This window comes from Cotesia typhae, unplaced genomic scaffold, assembly GCF_013202065.1.
Source record: "Cotesia typhae breed Kobodo isofemale line unplaced genomic scaffold, CoteBio_Ctyphae contig_36, whole genome shotgun sequence".
Lineage (NCBI taxonomy): Eukaryota > Metazoa > Arthropoda > Insecta > Hymenoptera > Braconidae > Cotesia > Cotesia typhae.
The window spans coordinates 897,747-919,613 of record NW_027423744.1 but is presented as its reverse complement, the minus strand read 5'-3'; the positions used below and the strand labels follow the sequence as shown (position 1 = coordinate 919,613).

Genomic DNA, 21,867 nt, shown 5'->3' with positions numbered 1-21,867 from the left:
TGACATTGAAATAGATCTTTCACCAACTACTTGGACAGACAATGATGAAAACTTCGACATTATCAATTATTTTCATCTGTCCTACCCATTTTATTTCTTCTATGAACAAATAATGACGCACAATCACGGACTGGCAACGCCGCTTGAAAAAATGTTTGAGTTCTACGGATGGCTGATCATTATCGCTACCCTTATCATTCTTTTGATTGTATTCATCGTAATTTATCTATCAAACAGTGAAAAAAATTCGAGACTTCTTCGCGTTCTTTGAGTGTTTAAGAATATTGATAAACAATTCAATTTACACGCGGATGAACACAGCTAAGATGAGAATATTTTTTTCTGTAATATTCTTGTACTTTCTGATCACTCAAGCAACATTTTCTGGTAACCTTGTGGCTTTTTTAACCAAACCTGTGTACAGAAAAAATGTCGAGATTCTAGAAGATCTAGAGGATCCTCGTTACACTAAAATTTACGCATCCGAAAAAAATAGAGCCTACATCAAAGACACCCCGATATTCCACAAAACTGTATTTGACGAAGGTGACTGTGAAGAATATATACAAGATCCATCAGTCGCTTGCATTGGTTAAAAGAATTATCTAATAGATTTGATACCTCGTTACAATTTACACACTCCTAAAAATTTTATTAAATTTGACTACGCAACATTGACAATGCCTCACAATTGGGTGCTAAGACACCGCGTTGATAATATAGTTATGCGTTTGGCACAGTCTGGAATTTTAGATCTTTGGGACAAAGCTTGGCTGGAATTTTATGGAAAAAAGCCAAATAATTCGCAACAAATGCAAGAGATAGATGAAAACTATCATCGACCGATTGAATTAGATGATGTGAAGTTTGCATTTGTTTTGCTGGCCAGCGGTCTTTTCTTATCTTTTGTTTGTTTTATTGTAGAATTATTGGATTTGAAACTTGTACGTGGAACAAAATAAAACTGCGTACATATTTGTCGATAGTGACATCTACAAAAATCAATATTTTTGCTGTTACGATGCTTAGTACGTTTTTTTTTTAAATATTTGTAAATTCTACAGACTATTAGAGTGATTGTACAGTTTTTTAATCAAAACCTTTGTTTAAGTTGAAACATGTATTCATTTTCCTAATTTTTTTTTCTTCTTCTTGTACGGATCAAATTTGATTAAATATAGTTTCTCTTCTACAAATCCATGTAAAAAGTTTTAATAACCATCCCTTTCACACCACTACATACCCTTTACAAATACACACCTACAAAAAATTATTTTATCAAATTTGATATTTAAGTTCATATCATAATATGAATATATTCATTAAATATTACTAAAAATCAATCAATTGAATGTCTCATACTATTACTCCTACTTGAATTTTTACACTACCGAGTAAATACTTAAATGTCATCGTTATTTTATTTACAATACGTCACTAAAATAAACTAGGGTGACTAAAAAATCACAGATATAAGCAAGAATATCAATATTGTGCACAGTAACAAAGCAGTTGAAGCTCAAACCTGCTCGTAGTAAATCTAACTTTGAAAATGAAAAAATTAATTTATTTAATATTGATTCAAAATTTTGTGATTGGGCAAATTCAAGTTCCATCTGAAGACGGTTTAGATTTGTTCAACAACATGATGGTAAGCTTGTGAAAAAGTAAACATTAAAGGGATTTTTTATTAACTAATTTCTTTAAATTTAGAGATTTTTTTTCAATAATTGTCGATCAAAATTTGGAACCATAGGATTTTGGGGCAATGACAAAATTTTTCTCGCAAACGATGAAGCTGACGTTTTATTATTAAACGATAGTAAAGTGCTATTACAATCACATACCCGAAGGATAAAATTTTTGGTTTTAATTCTCGACGAATCAACTTTTAGTACGCTCAAAATAAACTTATACGAAGCGACTCCGACGATTGCGATAGAAACAGTGTTTGTTTTTGACAAAGGTGGATATAGCAATGATTCCATGAACAAAATATTTCAATGGTATCAAGGATACTTCGAAAATTCAAAAGTTTATTATTGTACTGCAACGGAAGGAAGAATTGACATAGTAACTATCAACTCTTTTGCGAATGTTGCTCCGTCTTTTTGGAACAAGGTCGAAAGTTATTACGTAGATATTTATGAGAACCGTCAATTTTGGAACATCTTTAAAACCCAATATGATGAAGAAAGTAAATTTCATTATGGTAAGTTTGAAAATTTTTCAATGTTCTCGTATACAGAAAGAAATTTATTTGAGTCAAGTAAATAATTTTGAAGAATTTTATATTCTTGGTTTGAGTAAAAAATTCTTAAACTAAGAAATTTTTAAGAAGATCCCGAGTTTATGTAAATGTTAAAGGACATGAGTATTAGTTTACCTCGGAAAGCGTAGAGGGAGAGTCTCTGGCTGCCAACAAAGAGTTCTAGGTTCGATTCCCAGGTAGGAGGACCTCCTATCTCTCTTCCTTCCTAAAATTTCTTTTAAAAAAACCGGTTGTCAGTTTTTACAATAGTTGAATTGTAAAGCTTACAAACACATGTTGTATAATTTGCTCTACATTATTCGACTTTTTAAGTTTCTTGCTAGCCTTGTTTGCTGTATAAAATTTAAAATAGTAAATCGTAAAAATTACTAAAATTACTAGAAGTATAGTCCACCGTTACTATTTAATTTAATAAAAATTACGATAGTGAAATAGTAAAAATTCCTTCAATTTTCTTTCCGTTGAGCGGGTACTTGGATCTCCTTAAAACAAATTACACTTGATTCAAGAATTTTTCATCTTGATCCAAGACTCGTTAGTACAGACTTGCTCAAGACTTGACAAAAATTGTTACAACAAAGTATATTATCTCTGAAAAAATCTTTCTTCAATAGATTCCAAGTTCTGTGAAAATCTGTTATTTGATCGCACGAAAATCCTGGAAGATTACATAATAAAAGGAACTGTAAAAGTAATTCTTTCTCGTCAAAAACCAAAGGAATTATTTACTAAACACACGAACCCGAATCGATACCTTCAAGTGCTGAATATATATGAAATAAATATGACGATTTTCGTAGCCAGGTATTTGAACGTATCAATTAATTTAACCTCTCTTTGTTGGTTCTGTACTTTCAGGGACATAAAATTACTGATGTTAAATCACAGTACAGATTTAACTCTTGCGGCTGTTAAAGTCAGGCCTAATGAATTATATAATGAATTTTTTATGTCGTACCCATCGAGGTTCGTCTATGATGAAATATTGACCCACAAACGAGAACTGATATCGCCATTGGAGAAAATGTTCAAATTTTACGGATGGCTAACCATTATCGCCACCCTTATCATCATTTCGATTGTATTCATCGTCATCTATCTATCAAACGGTGAAAAAAACTCAAGATTATCATTTTCAGGCTTCGAGTGCTTGAAATTACTAATAAACAATGCGACATACACGCGGAAGGACACCATTAAGATGCGAATATTTTTTTTTGTTATATTTACGTACTTCCTAATAATTCATGCAACTTTTTCCGGTCACCTCGCGGCTTTTTTGACTAAACCTGTGTACAGAAAAAATGTCCAGACTCTTACAGACTTGAAGGATCCTTATTTCACAAAAATTTACGCACGTTCGGAAAGCCAATTTTACATCACTGACCCGGTGTTGGTGAACAAAACACAATTCATACTGAATCCGTGTTTCAAAATGCTTAAAGATCGATTTGCCGCTTGTATTGATTTTCAACTTACACTTCATTTCAAAAATACTTACAACTTACACACTCCTAATGACCACCTGATGTTCTTTTATATCATGCATACAATGCGATACAACTGGCCTCTAAGACACCGCGTTAATAATCTCATCATTATGTACCATGATTCAGGGATAGCAAACTACTGGGTCAGGATAGACGAGTTCGGTTCATTCCTAGAGAATCGCGACAATAGAGAAAAGATGATCACTCCTATACAGGGCCATTTACCTATTGTAATAGAGAATATTATGTTTGTATTTCATTTACTGGCTGTTGGTCTTTTTTTTGCCATCGTTTGCTTTGTAGGAGAGCATCTAATTCAAATGTTTCGTACAGAAAGAAAAAAAAAAACATGCTGTTAGATTACAGAATAATAAAATTCTCGCGGATAGAAGGGTGGAAGGGGCTTGGTAGCTCAACTGGTAGAGCTCCTGACATGCTATCAGGGAGATCCAGGTTCGATTCCTGGCTTGGTAACCAACCCCATATATTTTTTTCGAGGTTTGTCTTTGCTCTCATTTAGTTTATTTCATTTCTTTCATTCAATGAACATCTTTATAACTCGAACATATACCACAAGCTTTCAGCTTCACTAGTATTATTCTAGGTCGATGGATCCCCATCGAACTTATGTAAAGAGAAAATGTCTCTCGACTAACACCGCTGCACCACCACCGTTTGGTGATATATATATATATATATATATATTGAAATAAAATATTTGTTGATCATTCAAATAGCTAAACTAAACTTGTTTGTAATCTTACGGCTTGCAGCGCAGTTGATAATGTTCGAAACTTTCATACTGACGACCCATGTTCAAATTCCATCGCAGCTTGATTTTAAAAAATTCTTTTAGGGTAATTAAATTAATAAAAAAATTTTTTTGTTTGAATATTAGGCACTTGAATGAAAGGAGATTGAACAATAGGTCTTATATTAATATTTCTAGTCAGGTTTTTTCTTAATTAATTATTGCGTAATAAATTAATTATGATGGCATTTTTGTGAAATTGTAGGTATGATTTAGAATTGGTGCGGCGATGTTAGGGAGAGTAAATTTTTAGCGTACGGCGTGATAGTCTACCAAATAACGGTATTCGTAAAAAATAATAATTTCATTTTTACTCGGGAAGTATTGAAAAAAATTCAAATTTTGTTGTCAATTTTATTTTAAAAATAATACAAATATTTATTAGGATAAATATTACATAGAATGCACATAATAAGTATATATTTCCTAAATTAAAAAAAAAAAAATCAGTTACGACACATTTTAGTCATCACACTCATGGCGTAATTATGACAAGCATAGTGAGGGCAGCAATCATCATTGCTTTGACACTAAAAAATTTTAATAAAATTGATTAGGTGAATAAACATTTGTGTATTATAAATTGTAAACAATATATAAGAAATATTTATAATTTTAATGATTTTAATTACTTACGTTTCTATTTATTTTCGTGCAAACTTGAGCACTCTGAACCAGTGTTATTTGAAAAAGTCCCAAAAAAATGCACAGCAGTATTTTGTATATCTTCATTTTGAATTTTAAACTAAAATAATAATAATTAGTATTATAGATTTTTTGTCAGATTAATTTAATAAATATTTATCATTCAAGACTCACCTTCTGCTTTAGTATACTTTTGCAATCTACTACTAAGTCAAGCTCCTCAATTGAATTTATAAACTTGTAAATTCGGCTAGCCAAACAATCTGGTAACAACTTTTATATTTACTGGTGACTACTGATAAGAAGTGAACATCAATTACAGTAATTGATAATTAAAATAAAAGCAAATAGAAATTTTTCGAAATGTATCGTTAAATAAACATAATCTGTTTTTTTTCTCACTCTTAGTAAATAGTCTAGTAATTCATATTGTTTTTATTCTTTTGCTTATACTTTTAAGATACTAATTAAGTTTATTGTCATTTTTATCTGCTGGAAAATAAAAAAATTTAGTTAACAAACAGTGATGTCATCTTAATGATCTAAATATTGTTTTTTTTTATCTAATGTATCATAAATTAAAAAGTTTATTTTCTTTTTATTGAATGGAATTTTTAATACTTCGTAGATTATTAAATTATAAAGTTATGAGCATTGAATAGTTGTGAAAGTAATTAATAAATATTGCATAATATTTTTTCCGTGTACAATTTATTTTTTATGTGGAAAAAAATATCTTTTCAAACAGTAATTTAAAAAAAATCTTTCAAAATTAAAAAAAACTTTAAAAAAGGAAGAAGCGTCCTTACGCTTGAATGAGTCGGTTTGTACTAACTTAAAAACTAATAGGAAACATTTACAATGAAATCTAAGCCTCTCCTTAAGAATCATAAAATTACAGATGTTTTACTAAAATATATGTACAACTCTGAAAAGTAAAAGAGTCCTTTGTGTGACCCAAGTGTCCGGAGTCATAAAACAGGTAGGACTTACTTTTCCCTTTCAAAAATATTTTTCAACTAAATATAAAGTTTCTTTAAGCATAAAGTAAAATACTAAAATAAAATAATTTGTAAAATAAGATTCAATTTTTACTCAGAGAAATTCCACATGGTGTATTTTTTTTCCTCACCTTATTTTATTTTAATCAATTATATTGTGGAAAAAGGTCGGAGCAATAAAAGATTTTATCACTACCCGTGAGTAGATTGGTGAAATTGAAGATAATCAAGCTTTATTGAATAAATAAGCGCTTTGTTGAAGCACTTATTATTCCTGTACTACCAGAGTAATATTGAACCGGTGTAAAAGAACTTCATTCGCGATAAAACTTCGAGCGCATCACCATGGAGTACTTGATACCATTTCTTCTGAGTAAGTAACCACCGTTATATTAAGGAGGTTCTTTCGCTCCAGTTGAGTCACAGCTGTAGTAGTCAATAATTCGATAAATTAAAATAAAAAACCCATAAAAATTCCTAAAATTAAAAAAAAAATATATGAGGCATTAATCGTTGAAATTTTTAAGATTAAAAAAAAAAATTAATTCGACTCTTGTAAATTAACTGCTAGTAACCTGTCCGTGATTTGGCAACGCTATATTTCGGATAATTACATTTTCATTTGCACAATAGAACTTTAACCACGTTTAAGTTTTTGCAGTCAGTGTAAATAAATAAATAAATTAAAAATATTTAGTCATAAAACCATAACATTTTAATGTCTCATGGCAAGAATGCTAGTATTTTTCAATTATTGCTTTAATTTTCAATTATGAAATATGAAAATTTGTTAACAATAAAATTAACTAATAAGTAAGAATGAAAAACATAAGTGCGTTAAAGTTTAGTTTGAATTTATTGAATGGTTTGAAGCTCGCGCGCTACGCAACGTTGCCAAATGTTCTGACGCCATTTAAATGTAGATTACTTAAAAATTTTCTGTGATTTTATAATTTTAATTTCTCGATAAATTCCACGGCAACATATATATTTTATTGCAAAAAATGAAACCTGAATATTTCGAAAACCTTATTTTGAGTTTTTATTTACTCCATCTAATCGGTAGATAAGGTAGTACCCTCGTGACATATAGTGCGAGTAAATTTGGGTATAGTTTAGGATATTTTTTGTCTTTCTCACTTGCTATTCCTTATTCACTTCTACTCATGGTTATTTTTTGAATAATACAGTTATTTTTTAATAATATTTAAAAATCTAGATGGTAAAAATCAATGAAAGTTTGAAAAAAAACAAATAATAGCTGTTTTTTAATAGTAGTTTAGTTTTTTATGAAAATCTTAAAAAAAGTTTCTTAGTTATAATAAAATATACGAGTAAAATTTTCGGTATCCCGTATATCACAGTGCATAACCTCCTCTAAAAATTCGAACTTTGAAATTAAATATCTCTGAAACTAGATGGTCAAAAAATTTCAATTTGCGTCAATCGATGCAGAATTATATGAATATTAATCTGCCAAAATTTAAAAAAATTCCTAAGAAAACGCCTCTGGCGAGGGTACTACTACCTTAATACCATAATTCGAGAAAGTTGTTAAGGTCTGACTTTCTCGTAAGACTCGGAAAAAATACTAACATTTTTAGAAATTTTTTTTTCAAAAATTTCCACGGTGAAAAATAAATTCAACTTCACTAGTAGATTAATTAATAAAAATTAATTTTATGCACAATGTAATATTTTTTATATCTAAAATTTATGGCGAAAGGACCTCCTTAAAAACAAAAACCCCGCGATTTATACAACCTATTTTTTTTTCAGCGGCCCAGTATGCAGTTAACGACCCAAGCACCTACTACATGCCCGAGTACCAGTTCAAGTTCACCAAGAGCTGGGAAAGAACGTACGAGAATAGAACCATCGGGCACGGGAACGTAGTGACAGTTTTAAGGTGCCAAAACTCCTCGATGACGAGCGTAATTTGTGCAGTGAAAAATTGTCAATTAAGAACCTACACGGAGGTTCCCGACGGCACCATGAAACCGGAGAACCCTAAGTACGTTCAAGACATGGGAGAGAACAACGAACTGGGTCGGCCATTTGAGATCGTCTTTGATCAAAATGGCGTCAAGCAACTGGTGACGGATCCCCGAACTACAAAAGTTACCTACGGATCTTGGTGGGAGATCGCGAACCGGTTCAACGTTCTGTGGGTTAAAAACCTCGAACTAGGCGAAAGCTTGATCTCTAAGTCGGAAATTACTATTCACGGAAAGTGCTTTGCGACGATCAAAGCGAAGAAAGATAAGCTGAGAGATTATTCTGGGAAATCAGACGGGTTCAAGATCGATATTAACAATGGGTTTCAAGGCATGCAGTTCTTCTATGAGAAAACACGAAATACTAGCTCATGCGAGGAAAAAACTCAAGTTCTAGGAAGTCTTAGTAATTTTTTTGTCGTTGCTTCACTGGACGTTGCGAAGTCCAGAGTTATTCTGTCGGAGACTGAATTTTTTTCGATGCATGAAAATAAAATGACTTACTTGATAATGGGAAAAACTAAGATCGTAAATCATCATAAAATGAACATGGTTCTTACTGGAATTGAACAGGCTGTTGATAAAATTACGCCAGTTAAAAATCCTGTTAGAAAATTGTTTACACCAGAGTGAAATTCATACACAGATAAAAAAATAATAGTTTAAAAAAACTAAAAAACACGCTTTTTACAGAAAATCGAACTAAAAAATAAAAAATAAATTTTAATTAAGAATCGTGTTAAAAATTTTGATAAATATAAATTAATAATAGTTTAAATAAAAAAAAAAATGTATTTTATTTTAAATAAAAGCGTGGGGTGCATGGTGTCAATAGTTATAAATATTTTATTGACAGATATGAGTAGGATTATCATTTGGATAATATCTTAAAAGGCACCCCATGATTTTTTTTAAATAAAATTTATTTTATTCTTATTTACACGGTAATTAATTTATATTTATCAAAATTTTTAACACTATCCTTAATTTAAATTTATCAAAATTTATTTTCTATTTTTTAGTTCGGTTTTCTATAAAATGCGTGTTTTTAGTTTTTTTTAAACTATTTATTTGTTTTGTTGAATTGAAAATTTTCCTTCGTATTCAAAAATTTCCTAATACTGGAAATCGGCGAAAGATAATGATTAAAATTGAAAATTACCACCAACCCTTGCCTTATTGACTACTGATGAAAAATATATAAATTAACAAAAATCTTATTTTGCAAAATAAAAAATTGAATAATTTTGTCAAAATAGTGTATTGTCATCGATCCTCGATGAATCTACAGTTTGAACGAAATCTGACCGTTTAAAGTAGGTCTAAATCGCGCCCAAAGAAGTCAGTTACATCAAAAAATCAAAATTAGATTAAGTTTTTTTTAATTTAGTTTATTTCGACTTTCAAAAAAATGTACGACTGTTACTAATAATTAATAAACTTAAAAAAAAAAGTATTTACCATTATCAAATCATTATTCACCATAGAAATATCATAAATCGAGAAAAAAAAAAAAAAAAAAAAAAATGTGTTAATAATTAAATCTCGTCAACAAAACGATAAAGTGCTACTTTTTTTTTATTAATTAATAAAAAAAATATTATTTTTTATTCTCCTAATTTTTTTTTAATCAACTTAAGCCTTTACTGAGGATTCATAAATTTTGAATATTTAAATAAATTTCATAAATTTAAATCGCAGTTAGAAGTTTTATCAGATAAAATTTATTTAATTTCAGTGATTAAAATTCTTTAAATATTTCTTATGAAATATATTTATTACAACACTATTAATTAATAATATAAAAGAGCTTTTCAAAAAAATTAAAGACTTTTTTCTATGATCTTCAGTAATTAAATTTTTTTTAATCCTCTATTTCAAATTAAACTTGATTTTAAATAATTAGAAATATTCTTTGAAAAGAACTTAGTATTTATTGATTTACACAATGGCACTATAATTATCAAATAAATATAACAAATTAACTTAGTAACTTGTGTAATATTTGTAATACTTGATCAGTACCTAGTTGATAGGTACCGAATAAATACTCTGCCGTTTAATCAACGGCTTTCAATAAATTATATAATTTGTATAAAAAGAAACATTATTAACTTTGCGAATAATTTTTTTAACAACTTATTACACTAGATTTGTTTTCACTCGCAACAATAAAAGTTAAGTTCTTTGTATTCAAAGTATAAAAATTTTTCTACTTTTTTCTTGGTAACTAATTGTTAATTAGTAGTATTAAAATAAAAAATAATTTAAATACTTAAAAAAAAAAAAACTAACGTTCAATCTCTAAGTATAAAAAAATTAAAAAAAGAAAAAATAAAGCTCTAATTTTTTAAAAGTGAGCTTTAAATCTTACAATTAATTACATTCGGAAAATTTTATTTATATTAATAATTTTTTTAATGAGCTTTAATGTTTCCGAACGCAATAATTGTAATTGTAACTTATTAAATTAAACCAAAAATAATTTACTTACAAGTAAATAGCACTAAATAATTTTTTTTGGTACCATTTTTGGAATTTTTGGAGCAATTACAGGTAATAAAGCGATTCGGCCAAGCACTCACTAGGCTCAGAGCCGATACTCTGACCTACAAGATTAGCCAGTTTGTGGGCGTACTGGCAAGGAGCAGGAACTCTGATAGTTCCTGGCCAATTATAGTACAAGTGACACATCTTGTAGGTCAGTCGCTGAATGTAGTCAGTCTTGAACTCTGCGTCGTCGCGGAGGACAACGTAGTGAGTCGGGGTCACTGTGCCTTGACGGGCTGTCTGAGGGACCAAGAAGAAATCGTACCAGTTGCGGCGGGTCACTTCTGAATCTACGATAGTACCCGGAGGTGGGTTGTCCAGTCTTTGGCCTCTCTGAAATTTTATTAGGATAATTAATTCAAGTATTTAATAGAAGGTAAAGTTAGTTAATTGCCTTGGTATTTAAATAAAATAAATAAATAAAATTTTTTTATTTTGCTGAGGAAGAAACTGAGTTTTTTAAAAACTACTATACTTTTTAGTGTAAGAAAAAAACTTTTGAATTCTTTACACAGGAATACCAGTTTCTTAAATGGAGAGAAAAATTGCTGGAAAAAAATTTTGTTTCAGTGCAATTAAAAAAATAAAATTTTCTTTAACAACTAATTATTTTAAAATTAATAACTCACGACTTATTTTTTAGAGTTGGCTTTTTTTTTTTTGAATAATTAATTTTTTAATAGTTAATTTTTTAATAATTAATTTTTTTAATAATTAATTTTTTAATAATTAGTTTTTTTAAATAATTAATTAAAATAAAATTGCAAGTGTCAATAACTGAGTCTTTTACCTTACTTTAAGACAAATATAAAATAAAAAAAAAAATTACCAAAGCCATAACACGAGTGTTGATTCTTTTTTGAACGATAACCACCGTCAATTTCGGCGAGTAAGAAGCGTCAACCATAGCAAAAGTCTTGCTCAACTGCTCAACCTCGTATCCAGCGACAGTGCTGAGCTGGCCATCACCGACTCCATCTCGATAAACGACAATTCTGTTCGGGTACTCTCCTCTGGCTTTTCGATAGGCAGTGAGCGCGGAAACAAAGCATGCGCGTAAGACATCGACGTATTCTTGACCCGGGCGCTGGAAGTACGCCTTGCTGTACCACTGAGTCAAGTTCTGGTTCAAACTCGCCACGAAACCGGCGACACTTGCTTTGGAAGCAGCTCCAGATGCTGGGTGGTAGACATCGATTCCCACCACCATGATGTCGTTCATTGGGATCTTCAGTGCCCATAAGGCGCCTCCTAATTTGCAATTCATTTGCAAAGCAATCTTCTCGGTGACACTCTTTATTTTGTTGTCCTGCGAGATGGTCTTGGTTACTATCACCTGGGATTTTACTGGAGATTCTACGCAACAGAGCTTCTTGATTGCAGCGTAACGATCGTTTCTAAAAAATTTTTCGTTATTAATATTTAATTTTTAAAAGGATAATTATAATATTTTTAATTGGTAATTTAAATAGAGATTTTAATCCTAAAGTATTAAATTGAAGATTTTTAAAGATTGATTTAAAATATTAGCTTTGTTAAAAATATTCAAATTAATCAAAATTCAAAAATATTAATTTAAATTAAAATTTGAAGAATTGATCATTGATTTTTTTTAATTATTAAAAAATATTGTTGATTAAAGTGAAAATTAAAATAATTCAAATGAGAAGTTTAATAATTTAAATAAATTTAACTTGATTAAAAATTTAGTTTTTTTTAAAAAAAAAAATTTTTATATGATTTCTTCACAAAATTATTCAAAAATTCTAAAATCAAATTATTATTTAAAAAAAATCTTTTTTTTCTATTAAAATTATTTTTAATTTATAATTAAAGCATCTTTTTATTTTTTCAGCTAATAATTAAAATAATTTAAATAAAATGTTATTTAAAAAAATAAAATTTTTTTTTTTCTAAAAAAAAAAACTAATTATTCTTACCTGTTAGTCGGAGTGACAGCAATAACCATATCCAAAGAAGGATTAATCATTTTCCTAATCTCAGTGATGTAGCTCTGAGCAGAATCATTCCTAAGCGGAATCTTAATTGGCTCTCCGCATTTGATAGCCATGGTTCCGCATACATTTTTAAGAATCTTCGCAAATTCATTGATGACCCTTTCATCCCTCTGGACATAAACAATGCAGAATTTCTGAAGACTCGCTGGAGAGAGAACCTGATTGCGAGTGGCCATAGAGCTCCAGTCGGCTTTCTCGCTGACAGTGAACTCCTTGGAGTTTCCAAAGTAGATTTTCTCAGGAGGCAAGACACGTCCCTTGAGCCTCACGATATCATCGGACAAACAGAGTCCCCAGTCGAGAAGCAGCTGCTTGGCAGCAGGCTCGTCATTGACAGTCTGGATGAACTTGCGAATAACTTCGCGACGTTCAGTCGGCTGAACCTGAGTGACCTGGGCCAGGTCCTTCATGATCCTGAAGTTGCTCCTGACTTTGTCAGTCAGCCCAGTGAGGTAGCAAATTTCTGGAACCAAGAGAACCTCTTCTTCACGAGTTCCACCCTGGGAGACCTTCTTCTTAGCACGATGGAGAATCAGCGGCTGCTGGAGATCCTTGATCTCAATATTCCAGTGGGACTTGAAGTAGTCCGCGATGGTCGTGGGCGTTCCCTTGTAGTCGAACTGCAGAGTGGGGTTCTTGTCCCAGAGGATGTCGTCGATGCGGTAAGTTGCGTTGTTGTAGCGCGTGAGGATTGTCATCCCGCAGATCTCCTTGAAGATGGTTTCTTTGAAATTCCCACGGTCTTGAGTCGTTTTGTAGATGTCCTGGATGAAGTCGCGGACTGTGTCGGTTCTCATTACTCGGTGCGATGCGTCGATGTTCAGTTTTAATCCCCCTTCCATTTCTTCGATCGCGGTCACGTATCCTGGCCAAAGCTCCATTCGATGCTGCTCGATTTTGTGAGCTGCTCGGGGGTTGAAGTAGTTACGGTTTATGCAGATCATGTTCAACATTCGCAGGATTCTGTTCAGAAGGATGTTGAAGAATTGGATGCTCTCTACACAATCTGCACGTTGCTGGCGTTGGTAGATTATTGTCACGGTTACTTTTGTACCGTCTCTGCGAACTGATTCCAGTACTGTTCTCTGAAAAAAAAAATTTTTTTTTTTTAATTACCAATAGATTCGTGTTTGTATTTTAATTACTGCTAGAAATAGTATTTTCTTTCATGTAAAAAATAAATTGTAGCATTTAAATGATAAATATTACATAGTGATTATTAAAATCACAATTTTACTGTTTGAAATGGTAATTTTCAGCAGTTGATCATTACTTATTATAAATCGACTAATATTTATGACAGTTTATTTTTTTCTGTGTAAACATAAGGTAAAAGATCCAGTTATTGATACTGATCTAAATTGTTCGACACTTGCACTTTTATTCTAATTAAAAAATTAAAATTAACTATCTTAAAATTTATAATTAAAAAATTATATTATTCTTTTTAATTAAAATAAAATTCCAAGTGTCAACAACTGGGTTTTTTACTTTAATAATCCCTTGACCTCCTAGGCTGCCCTACTGGGTATATAACTGCATCGCTAGCTAATTTAATTGCGAAATGGCGTAAAATTATGTCTACAACTGCTTAAATTTTTCTTTTCAAAAATTTGTTACATTTTCTTTTGTTACTTTTATTTTTTGATGTTTACTTACTCGAGTAGTTTTAATTTTATTTAATTTTAAAGTTATTTAATTTTTTTTTTTTTGTTACTTTGTCACGACGAAAATAATTTTAAGAATAATTACTTTGTAAAAATTATTAATCCTGTTAATGGCCACAGCTGATGGGTTTGGTTGATCATAAATGAATGTTTTTTTTTTTTTTTTTTTTTTTTTTTAAAGAAAAGCCAAGATAGATAATATAAACTTACTTCTTGTTGAAGCTTGTGAGGTAAAAACAAAATAACGCCATCAAAAACTTTAGTATTTCCCAAAAAGCTCAAATGTTGGTTCAACATAGCATTACGCAGACGAGGAGAATCGGTTTCTGGCTGAAATTTACACTCATATCGATGAATACCCTTGCTGGGGTCAATTTTAATGTTGATGTAATTAGACATGATGTCAATACTATAAAAAGTAAAAAAAAAAAATAGAAACTACAAGTAAATTTTTATTTTAATTTAATTTAAAATAAAAATCTTACGGCGTTCCATCGGATCCTTGGCGGATAATAGGTCCACGAGAGCTGCTGGAATCCAAACTAAGACCAGCAACAGAGGCTTCGATTTGTGCATCTCCACCAGGTCCAACTGACCTAGGTCCAGAACGAGCAGCAGCTGGCGGAGGTTTGCTGGGTTCTCCAGGTGGGCTCAACTTTTGAGCCAGACTCAGCAAAGTAGCGCGACCAGCACCACGACCTGCCAGAGGCGCTGATGTTGACACTGAGAGAGGTGTCGAAAGAGAAGTCGATGGAGCTTCTCCAGGGGTTGACATTTGACGCGCGATGTCCATCAGAGAAGCACGGCCTCGGCCTTTTGATGGTTCTGCGGCTCGAGGCTCAGGTTGAGGCTCAGGTTCAGCCGCTGGAGGAGTTGATGATGATTCACCTACTTCGGGTTCGGGTGCTTTTTTTAACAAGGCCAGCAAGGCTGCTCCTCGGCCTGCTCCGCCTCTTCCACGTCCTGGATCAGCCATTTTTTTTTCTAAAAATTGTAATTAGAAATTTTTTACAAAAAAAAAGAATTAAATTTTTTCCAAAAAAAATTATTAAATTTTTAACACGACCCGGAAAGAATAAAATTACACTACATATCCTCCCATATCATACCGTATTAATATATTTTCACGAGGATTACCTCTTTGAAATTAAGAATATATTTTTATTTAATAAAAAGTAAAGCTGAATACCTTTTACTTAGAAACCTGTTCAACTACTGGGTACTTTGCCTTAGATCTGAGAAAATTAAAAAACTATAACATTCAAACTTTAAATTAAAAATAAAAAAAAAAAAAAAAAAACAATGTATACTAATTTCTGAAAAATCTACATAAAAATTAAATTAGCTAACAGTTTAAAGTTTGTATACTTTTTTTCTTTTTAATATACGTGCAATTTTATTTTATTTCATATTTTTTATTTTATTATTTTATTAGCTGATATTCAAAAATTTTGATAATTTTTTTTTACTAAAAAAAATGATAAAAAAAAATTTTCAATTGTAAAAAACTTGAAAAATAATTCGTGAAATTAAAAAAAAATATTTTTTCGTTCTAATTTAATAATTCAAATAAAATTGAACATGAAAATTAAATTAGCCGACCTTTAAAAATTTTGATGAATTTCTCTAAACAATAAATTATTACAAAAAAAATTTCTATTGTAAAAAACTTAAAGTGCACTAAAAAAAATTTTTTTTTCAAATTTAATAATTAAAAAAATTAAAAACATCGGCTTACTTTAGTGTTAAAAATTGAACGCCAGTTAAAAAGAACAAAATGGTAGATTGCGATAAATCATGCTAAATTAAAAAACAAAGAATTTTTTTCTTCCTCTCCCACTAGAGAAACTTAATCTCTAAAAACTCAACAATGACGCAGTCTTAAATTTCTTTTTCTTATACTTATATTACACAGCACTATTAAAATAAAAATAATAATTATTTAAAAATTAATAAATACAGACTAAAGTGAAGCTTCTAGAATACATGAAATATTTTTCTGATCACTTTACATAAATGTCCACACTTAGAAGAAAAAAAAGAAAATCGGCACGTAGACCACGAGGCAAAAAACTTACATGGATCCTGAGACTGGATATTTAAGCACTAGCACTGTTGTCACTGGATCACGTACAAAAAATACTGAAATAAATAATAAATATTTTATATTTTATCAATTATTATTTATTTATTTATTTATTTTTGTTTATTAATTACCGGCTTTTTAGTGACAAAATGCACGGCGGCAACAAGTGGAATGCCGCCACTGGAACAGAGGAGAGAGAAAATAACCTAACAACAAGCAGGCGTGCGAACGCTGGTTTTTGTCGCCGGTGGCTGATACTGCGATGCTGCGCTTCGGGTGTCAGTACTAAGAATCGCGCGGTGCTAGGAGAGGGGCTGACAGTTTGGTAACTGCTGCAGAAACAAAGAAAATTTTTAAAAGAGTTATTGTCTTGACCTTGCAGTTCCGGTGCGGTAATAGTTTTCAATTTTCTATTTTTTCTTAAGTTTGAAATTTAATGAAAATTAAGTTAGCCGATTTTTAAAAAAATTTTTCAAAATTTTTAGAAAGCTTTTATTGAAAAAATTTTGATTAAACAATTAAAAAAAAATGTCACGTGTAAAAAACTTGAAAAACTGTAAGTACACTTTTTTATAAATATCTTTTCAGTTGTAATTTAAATAATTAAAAAAATCAAAAATTTTTAGATGTCTGCTAATTTCAGTTTCATGAAAATTATGAAAATGAAGTTAGCTGACATTTCAAAATTTTTAGAAATTTTTTGTTAAAAAAATTTTGATTAAACAATTAAAAAAAAAATGTCACATGTAAAAAACTTGAAAAACTGTAAGTACAATTTTTTATAAATATCTTTTTAGTTGTAATTTAATTAACAAAAAAAAATCAAAAATTTTTAGACGTCTGCTAACTTCATGACATTAAAGTTAGCTGTCACTTGATAATTTTTTAATTTTCTTTAACAAAAAAATGATTTTTAAAAAATTACATTTTTTATTTATTAAAATTTTTACAAGCCCATTTTTTTAATATTTTTTTTTTGCTATAATTTATTTGTTAAAAAATATTAAAACAATTGTGAAGTGACAGCTAAATTTAATGTCATGCTAACTTCAGTTTCATGAAAATTTAATTTAATATATGATATGATGAATGAAATCAGCTGACAATTTTTATGATACTGAAGTTAACCGACGTTTTTAATTTTTTGATTTTTTTTTAACAATTAAATTAGAACAAAAAAAAATATTTTTTAAAAATTGAACTTACAGTTTTTAAAATTTTTAACAAATGACAATTTTTTTTTTTTGTAGTTAATTTTTCACTAAAAAAAAATTTTTTAATTTTTAAATGTCGGCTAACTTAATTTTTTTGGTTTTTAAAAAAAAATTAAAGTAGTACTCTCGCTAGAGTCGTTTTCTTAATAAAATTTTCTTGAAATTTTGGCAAATTAATGGATGACACTGAAGTTGACAGACATTACAAATTTTTTTAGAATTTTATAAAAATGAATTTCATCCTTTATAAATTCTAATTTGAAACAAATTTTTATTGGAAGAAATTAATGCTTATTTTTAAACCCAAAAAAAAATTTTTTTTCGTTTTTCTAAAGTTTATAATTCTTGTAAAAAATTTTTTATAAATTTGCAATTTTGTATAGAAAAAAAAGAAACTTTAACTCATCGATCTGTATATGCCACATTTCAATAGCATTAAAAAAAAAAATAAGTTTCTCCCGTTCATAAAAAAAAGGATCTATACTTTTTCACACGGTAGTATGCTCTGTAAGCAAGTAGAAGAAGAAAAAATCTGAGAGAAATTTTAAAAGGTTGTTAAAGTGAAAGTATTTATATTTGTTCAAATATTGCCCTGGCATCAGAGAGGCACAGAGTACCATAAACATAAATTTGAGGATTAAGATTATAATCCAAGTAAGAGATTAAAATATTTCACTCATAAAAACATGTAGTATTTTTTGAAATGTTATCTTTATAGATTGCACTCTCTAAATATTGTTTTTCTAAGTAGAAAAATAAGCAATTGAAAACTTAAAATCTAACTATTTGTATTTTTTAAGATATTTCACTTTTTTTGGACTTAGAATATATATAGAAGTCAAAAATCAATGCTTATTTTATATTTTATTGATTTTTATTAAAGAATCAGAGCATTACACTCATTAAATACAATTTTATATATTTATTTACAATATTTAAAAAGTTACTATATTCTTTACAATAAATCAATGAAAAATACATATACTTTATATAATAAAAAAAATATATATAATAAATTTAATTAAATTAAATAATATTTGCTTTTAAAATTTATAACTTCTTTTTTTAAGCGAGTGTATTTCATGAAATATTATCGGCAAGAATTTATTCACCAGAAACAAAAATTGTTTGATAAAATTGACACTCGATTTTGATTTAATTACAATGGCACGTGACACACTGGCACAATTAGTTAAACAGAATTGAAAACAATTAAAATTTTAATTGAAAAAAAAAAAAAAAAATTTATTCCATTCACTCCTCAGACATTCATTTATTAATTAATTAAATAAATTCATCTAATTAATCGATTAATAAAAATTTAATATGCACAATAATAAATCCCTAGCGGCCTAATTTCATTTTTAATTATCACAGGCCCTTATTTTATTTTTTTTTTCTATCTATTTTATAATTATCTAGTTTTTTTTTAAGTTTCCTATTAAATTTTTTCAATTTTTAAAAATTTACTGGTAACTATACAAATTATTATTTATAATTATTATTATCATTAAATTTTAATAAAAAAAATTCAGGAAAAACAATTAAAACAATTGGAATAATTATTTTGATTTGGAAGACTTGCAATTACTGACAATAATAATAATTATAATAAAAATAACAATAGAGCGACTGGAGACCAACTGTTTAAAAATTTTTTTAATGTAATTGATAAAAATTTTTTTTAATTTCTTGAATGTAAGAAAAAAATATTTTTGATGTTGGTTTTTCGCCGCTCTGATAATAATTATTAGTTATTAATTAATTAAAATAAAACGATAACAATTAAAAATCATTGTCCCAGCCAGAGACGTCATCTGGAGGTGGAGGGTCTGAGTCTGGAGGGTATTCGTCGAAGTTAGCGGTGTCAGTGGCGTTTTGTACCCGGGGCATTATTGGAGGCTCCAGTGTCCTTGCTCTCAGACCTTCCCAGTTAAAACCATCGAACCATCTAAGTAAATAATTTTTTAGTTAATTATTTTTTATTAATTATTTTAAATTTAGGAATACAAAAAATAATCTAAAATACTCTATTTCTGGATATATAATTAGGAAATTACCTTGTATCTTGTGAAATATTGACATTTTTAAAGATATAAGCTCATCCCGATGTTACACTCATCGAGACCTTTCATTTGAGTACCCACATCAATTTTTCATATATTTATATATATATATATATATATATATATATATATATATATATATATATATATATATATATATATATATATATATATATATATATATATATATATATATATATATATATGTATATATGAAAAATATATCAAAATGCATGTGGATACTCAAATGAAAGCTCTTGATAAGAGTAACATCAGAAAGAGCTTATATCTTTAAAAATGTCAATTATTAAGAAAATACTGTACAATTTAACAGAAGTAATTATTTAAAAAAGCAAAATTTTATTTTTTTATAGTTCACAAGTCACGGCAGTCACATAGTGACTGCAAGGTTGCTAGTAACTTTTATTCTAGGTCCACGATTAATTTTAAATATTACATTAAATTTTTTTGCATTGCAAAAAAATAAAAAAAAATAGTTTTAAATTTTTAAACCAGAAAAAAATTTTAGAATTTTTAAAATTGTTATAATTTCAATAATATCAAAAATAATGTACTTGTGATTGTTTGAAAAAAATTAAATCTTTGAATTTTTAAAAGTGAAAAATTTTGAAATTTATAAATTGAAGTTACATAAAAATTTTGACTTCAAGTCTGCCAAAAAAATTATTATAAATTTTTTTGACATGCTAATCAAATGAAAAAAAAAAAAAAAAAAAAAAAAAAAAAAAAAAAAAAAGAATTAATAAAACTTACTTGTGTTTTTGAATTTCACTAATTCCGCCTTTTTGATATCCCAAGCGTTCCGCAGGATTATCGCGGCAGAGTTTTTTAATTAAATTAGTAGCATTTCTGGTGATAGTTCTTGGAAATCCTATAGCGTCAATTCCCTTGAGAATAATATTGTAAGTTTTCATGGGGTCTGCACCAGTAAACGGAGGTGTACCAGTCAACAATTCAAACATTAGAACACCCAGTGACCAATAATCGGCACTAATATCGTGACCTCTGTTTAAAATAACTTCTGGCGCAACGTACTCCGGCGTGCCGCAGAATGTCCAAGTTTTTTTTCCGTGGTCCAGACGTTTTGCGAAACCAAAATCTACTAATTTAACATAACTGCAAAAGAAAAAATAAAAATTCCGTTAGCTGAGGTTAAAAAATTTTCATTAAAAAAAATTATTACAAGAAAATAAAAAAAGTTAAAATTAATTATAAAAAAAAAATATCATAATATCTTAAATTGTAATAAATAAAAAAAATAAAAGAAAATTACCCATGACTATCTAGCAATAAGTTTTCCGGCTTTAAATCGCGATAGATGATATTTCGGGAGTGCAAGTAATCAAAAGCTTCAACAACACATCCGGTGTAGAACCTGGTGGTACCGTCATCAAAGTGACCTTTGTCACGTAAGATGGTCCACAATTCTCCACCAAGACAGGCTTCCATCAGCATGTACAGATACTTGCGATCTTTAAATGTCTTGAACAGTTTTACGATAAAGTCCGAATCGGCTTCACCCATGATTCGTTTTTCGGACATTATGTGCTGCTGCTGACGAGTCTCTACAATTTGTGATTTCTTCATTTGCTTTAGGGCGAACGAACGGCTACCGTCACCTTTTATTTGGACTAATTCTACTCGACCGAATCCACCAACTCCTAAGGTTGCTAGTGAATGGAGATCTCCCAGACGTAAATCACGGAATTCTTCGTTTATTCTAAACAAAAAATATTGATTTTTAATTAAAAAAAATAAAATAAAAAATTATTATTATTATTATTATTATTATTATTATTATTATTATTATTGCTTTATATTTTGTTAATAATAATAATAATAATAATAATAATAATAATAATAATAATAATAATAATAATAATAATAATAATAATAATAATAATAATAAATTTTAATAAGCTTTAAACTAAAAAAATTCCACAAGACAAAACATCAATAAATAAAAATTTTAACGGGCCATAAAATTAATAAAAATCATTTTAATCAAACGATAAAAATTAGGTCGAAA

The 21,867-nt window shown here is 29.0% G+C and overlaps 3 protein-coding genes across 14 annotated transcripts in view; 1 reads left to right on the top strand and 2 right to left on the bottom strand.

Moving 5' to 3' along the window:
* Nucleotides 1-4,945: 4,945 nt before the first annotated feature.
* On the bottom strand, nucleotides 4,946-16,822 carry Ago3 (Argonaute 3). 9 transcript variants are annotated; one of them, XR_012479064.1, is made up of 10 exons: nucleotides 16,669-16,822; nucleotides 16,530-16,593; nucleotides 14,937-15,435; nucleotides 14,662-14,860; nucleotides 12,707-13,869; nucleotides 11,596-12,163; nucleotides 10,711-11,099; nucleotides 5,393-5,710; nucleotides 5,210-5,318; nucleotides 4,946-5,103 (listed from the first exon to the last, which is right to left on the bottom strand). XR_012479064.1 is itself a non-coding variant. In XM_074241695.1 (8 exons), exons 4-8 carry the CDS (start codon nucleotides 15,425-15,427, stop codon nucleotides 10,767-10,769), a joined length of 2,754 nt encoding a protein of 917 aa, XP_074097796.1. In that variant the 5' UTR covers nucleotides 15,428-15,435; nucleotides 15,641-15,686; nucleotides 16,530-16,593; nucleotides 16,669-16,822; the 3' UTR covers nucleotides 10,128-10,766. The 9 variants fall into 9 exon arrangements, 5 of the variants coding, with proteins under 5 accessions (XP_074097796.1, XP_074097794.1, XP_074097797.1 ...); XR_012479062.1 differs by lacking the exons at nucleotides 4,946-5,103; nucleotides 5,210-5,318; nucleotides 5,393-5,710 and adding an exon at nucleotides 6,351-6,696; XR_012479063.1 differs by lacking the exons at nucleotides 4,946-5,103; nucleotides 5,210-5,318; nucleotides 5,393-5,710 and adding an exon at nucleotides 6,351-6,645.
* LOC141526645 (uncharacterized) lies at nucleotides 6,490-9,672 on the top strand. Its single transcript, XM_074241699.1, has 2 exons — nucleotides 6,490-6,592; nucleotides 7,999-9,672. The coding sequence occupies exons 1-2, from the start codon at nucleotides 6,565-6,567 to the stop codon at nucleotides 8,847-8,849; spliced, it is 879 nt and encodes a 292-aa protein (XP_074097800.1). The 5' UTR covers nucleotides 6,490-6,564; the 3' UTR covers nucleotides 8,850-9,672.
* A 1,774-nt stretch (nucleotides 16,823-18,596) lies between the features above and the next one.
* The window catches only part of For (cGMP-dependent protein kinase for), a 35,719-nt gene continuing 32,448 nt past the window's right edge, over nucleotides 18,597-21,867 (bottom strand). For all 4 annotated transcript variants that reach the window (XM_074241667.1, XM_074241669.1, XM_074241670.1 and 1 more), the window contains 3 exons: nucleotides 21,112-21,558; nucleotides 20,592-20,954; nucleotides 18,597-19,702 (listed from right to left, as the gene is read on the bottom strand). In XM_074241667.1, the coding sequence (XP_074097768.1) occupies nucleotides 19,537-19,702; nucleotides 20,592-20,954; nucleotides 21,112-21,558 (976 nt within the window). In that variant the 3' untranslated portion in view covers nucleotides 18,597-19,536. The remainder of the gene's footprint in view (nucleotides 19,703-20,591; nucleotides 20,955-21,111; nucleotides 21,559-21,867) is intronic.